The 2853-nt window shown below is 40.6% G+C and overlaps 1 protein-coding gene across 1 annotated transcript; it reads right to left on the reverse strand.

Moving 5' to 3' along the window:
• Positions 1-209: 209 nt before the first annotated feature.
• LOC116247578 (coniferyl alcohol acyltransferase-like) lies at positions 210-2116 on the reverse strand. The gene is made up of 2 exons (XM_031619752.2): positions 1687-2116; positions 210-1290 (listed from the first exon to the last, which is right to left on the reverse strand). Exons 1-2 carry the CDS (start codon positions 1921-1923, stop codon positions 346-348), a joined length of 1182 nt encoding a protein of 393 aa, XP_031475612.1. The 5' UTR covers positions 1924-2116; the 3' UTR covers positions 210-345.
• Between the last annotated feature and the right edge of the window lie 737 nt (positions 2117-2853).

A 2853-nucleotide genomic window follows, 5' to 3' on the forward strand; every position in this document is an offset into this window, starting at 1 on the left:
CAAGAACCTTCATAATTAAAAGTTCGATTCATTTATAGTCTTAATCATCTGAAACATGGTCTAGTTCAACAACAGCATTCCAAGTTTTCAAGTTTCCACTAATGAAATCCTCCTGTAGTAGACAATTTTCAAACCCATATCTGTAATTTGATCATTGTTGTCACTCTTTAATGCTTTTAGGGGCACCTATACATATAAACAATCAAACATACGAAAGCATTAACATAAAACATAAACAAGACCAACCTCCATGTGGCTCCGCCACTGCTTATTGTACATTTTGAGCAAATGGAAACACACACACATAAAAAGAGACAAAGCCACATACGCACCACACACGTGAACTTAGTGCTCAAGTAATTTGAGAAGCGCTAAATTCAGTGGGTGTAATATATCACCAAGCTCAGCTTCTACGGTGTCTAATTGGTGTTTGAAAAGATGCATGTAAACAATCCAATCCCCATTCCCAGACGGGCTTGGCATTGGCATTACATAGCCTGAGTCCAGGCCCCATGGGAAATAACAGGACCCAAGAGTTGACCTTCCCCAACCAAAATCTAGCTTGTTGGCTTGGAAGAACCTCCCACTGGAGATTGTCACAGAGGGTCCTTTCATATTGCCCTTGAATAGTAAGGTAGCCATTACAGAATGGGGTCTATGATCTTCCACCCAATCCACTAAACCTAAAAGATGATCTTTAGTTGCTGCAGGCATAAGAAAATCATGCACTTGGTCAGCTGCCCAACTCAAAGGGTTGCTGGTTAACTTACTGGAGTCTAATTCACCATAAGGGAGTGACAAGACATTGCCATAATATCTAGCCATTTCATCCTTTGATCTAACACCATCTATCAATCTCGTCCGTCCGTCCACAACCACGCCCACTTTGCATGGTTCTCCCTTATCAGCACTTTCTGCCAATGCCTTCCACAAGCAGCCGCTAAATGCCTCAACCTTGGTCCTCTTGGTGCCATGGCTGCTAGCAAGAGCCTGGAGAGAGGCCATGGCTTCCGCCTTCATGTAGTAAATCCTGCCAACATATTCATGTAGTCTTGGCGTCTCGGGCAGCGTCGGCGGTACAACCATATATAGATCATTAAGAGACTTGCCAGGCGATCCTGGCCAGCGCGGGCTGAGAAGAGATCGTCGAAAACTTGGAGTCATTGATATGGTGCCTGATGTGGTCATCTCTGCCCATGCTACTAAAAACATGTTGGCCGAGTGGCCGTCTGAGACTCTGTGATCAAGAGTGCCAGACAGAACCATTGCTCCACATTTGAGCTCTGTTACCTGTTTCATAATTACCGTGCACCACAATGCATGTTAGACGCATTTGAAAAGTTGGTAAAACCATCTGTGGGCTTGCAGTTTCTGCCTAAATATTTGATGGTGTATCTCTCTCTCTTACACCCACGTATTAGATGATATGAAAAACAAGTAAACATATTCTTAAAATGGAAAAAGGAAATGAGCTGAAAAAAAAGTGTCGTTCCCCTTAATTTTGAAACTGCTTTTTGCATTTAACCTTTCTAGTCTCTTACACTCATACCCACCTTTCTGTTTCTTTTCTTATTATTTTTTCATTCACGGTAACGTTGTTCACTATATGATTGGTAAATCGTAGGGTAGGGAACGGTCGGTATATATATATATATATATATATGTGTGTGTGAAAGCTGACTTCACCTGGAGGCACAGAACCGAAGTTGCCGTTTTGGGCACAAGCTTTCCGGCCACGGAAGCATCCGGATGGTAAAGATCGAGCTTGAGGAGCTCTATTTCCCCATAAGCTTCAACGAACTCGACGCCATTGTTGTTGCAGTGGAGCACCGGTTCACCTGTTGGGCTGGTGACGATCTCCCCAGCCAGAGGGTAGTAAGGAATGAGCAGCTTTGACAAGCTTTTCTTGAGAGCGCCCATCATACAGTGAAACTTATAAGGTCTGATGGCGCTTGGCTTTTCATAGACAAAGAAGAAGCTGGGATGAAGGGGAGGGAGAAGCAAGTCTAGATTTGACAGAGGAAGCCATGATTCCGGCAGTGGCGTCTCTGCAGTGAGTAATTCCTTTCTCCTTACTTCAACAATGAAGGGAAGAAAAAGTTGGAGCGGGAGAAGAAGTGTCTTGACAAGGAACAGAGGAGAGGAGAGGAGAGAAGAGGCAATGGTTCATACAAGTTGGTCATATACTGGTGCATATAAAACCAGGTGGCGTGTAGTGTTAAGGTTGTACGCCTCCATGTGTGCGCAAAGGTTGTACGCCTTCATGTGTGCGCAGCTTACGTACCGAGATGACGTTTTAATAATTAAAAAAAAAAAACTTGTTCTTTCTAGTCATGTCACTTTTTTATTTTCATTTTAATGTGGATGATTAAAAAAATAAAAGTTTAAAAAAGATATTTGGTTTTCACAAATAAAAGGCCCACGTGGGCGGCCTCCAGTTGTAGAAGTCTTCTGTCAAACACTTAAAAAAAATATATATAACTTTTACTTATGATAATAAAATAATAAAATGGAGATAAAAGGGGAAACCGTCGGTTTTAGTTTTAAGTATGGCAGGAAATGTTAGTAAGTATAGCTGACATCACTCATGTTTTAATCACTTCAAATTTTTAAAAAAGAATGTTCTTTTTATTAAAAACACAAAATCTAATTTTTGAATCTAAATTGGTCCAAAACCATAGTTTGAAATCCAAATTAGATCCAAAAACTCAAATTCAAATCCAAATCATACTCATTTGCTTTTTCTTTTGACCAAAAAATTTCTTTTTAGAGGGCGATTTTAGTCTTTTTGGTAAACAAGACTCATTTACCCCTCCTTTTAACAAAAAAACTTTTTTTTAGAGAATGATTTTG

The sequence above is a fragment of the Nymphaea colorata genome, chromosome 2, assembly GCF_008831285.2.
Source record: "Nymphaea colorata isolate Beijing-Zhang1983 chromosome 2, ASM883128v2, whole genome shotgun sequence".
In the NCBI taxonomy this organism is placed as follows: Eukaryota; Viridiplantae; Streptophyta; class Magnoliopsida; order Nymphaeales; family Nymphaeaceae; genus Nymphaea; species Nymphaea colorata.

Bases quoted from the DNA above. Each gene is read 5' to 3' on its own strand.
- LOC116247578 (XM_031619752.2), bottom strand. From the start codon at position 1,923: ATGATGGGCGCTCTCAAGAAAAGCTTGTCAAAGCTGCTCATTCCTTAC. The intron at 1,291-1,686 runs GTGAAGTCAGCT...ATTATGAAACAG, and splicing joins CTTCGGTTCTGTGCCTCCAG to GTAACAGAGCTCAAATGTGG.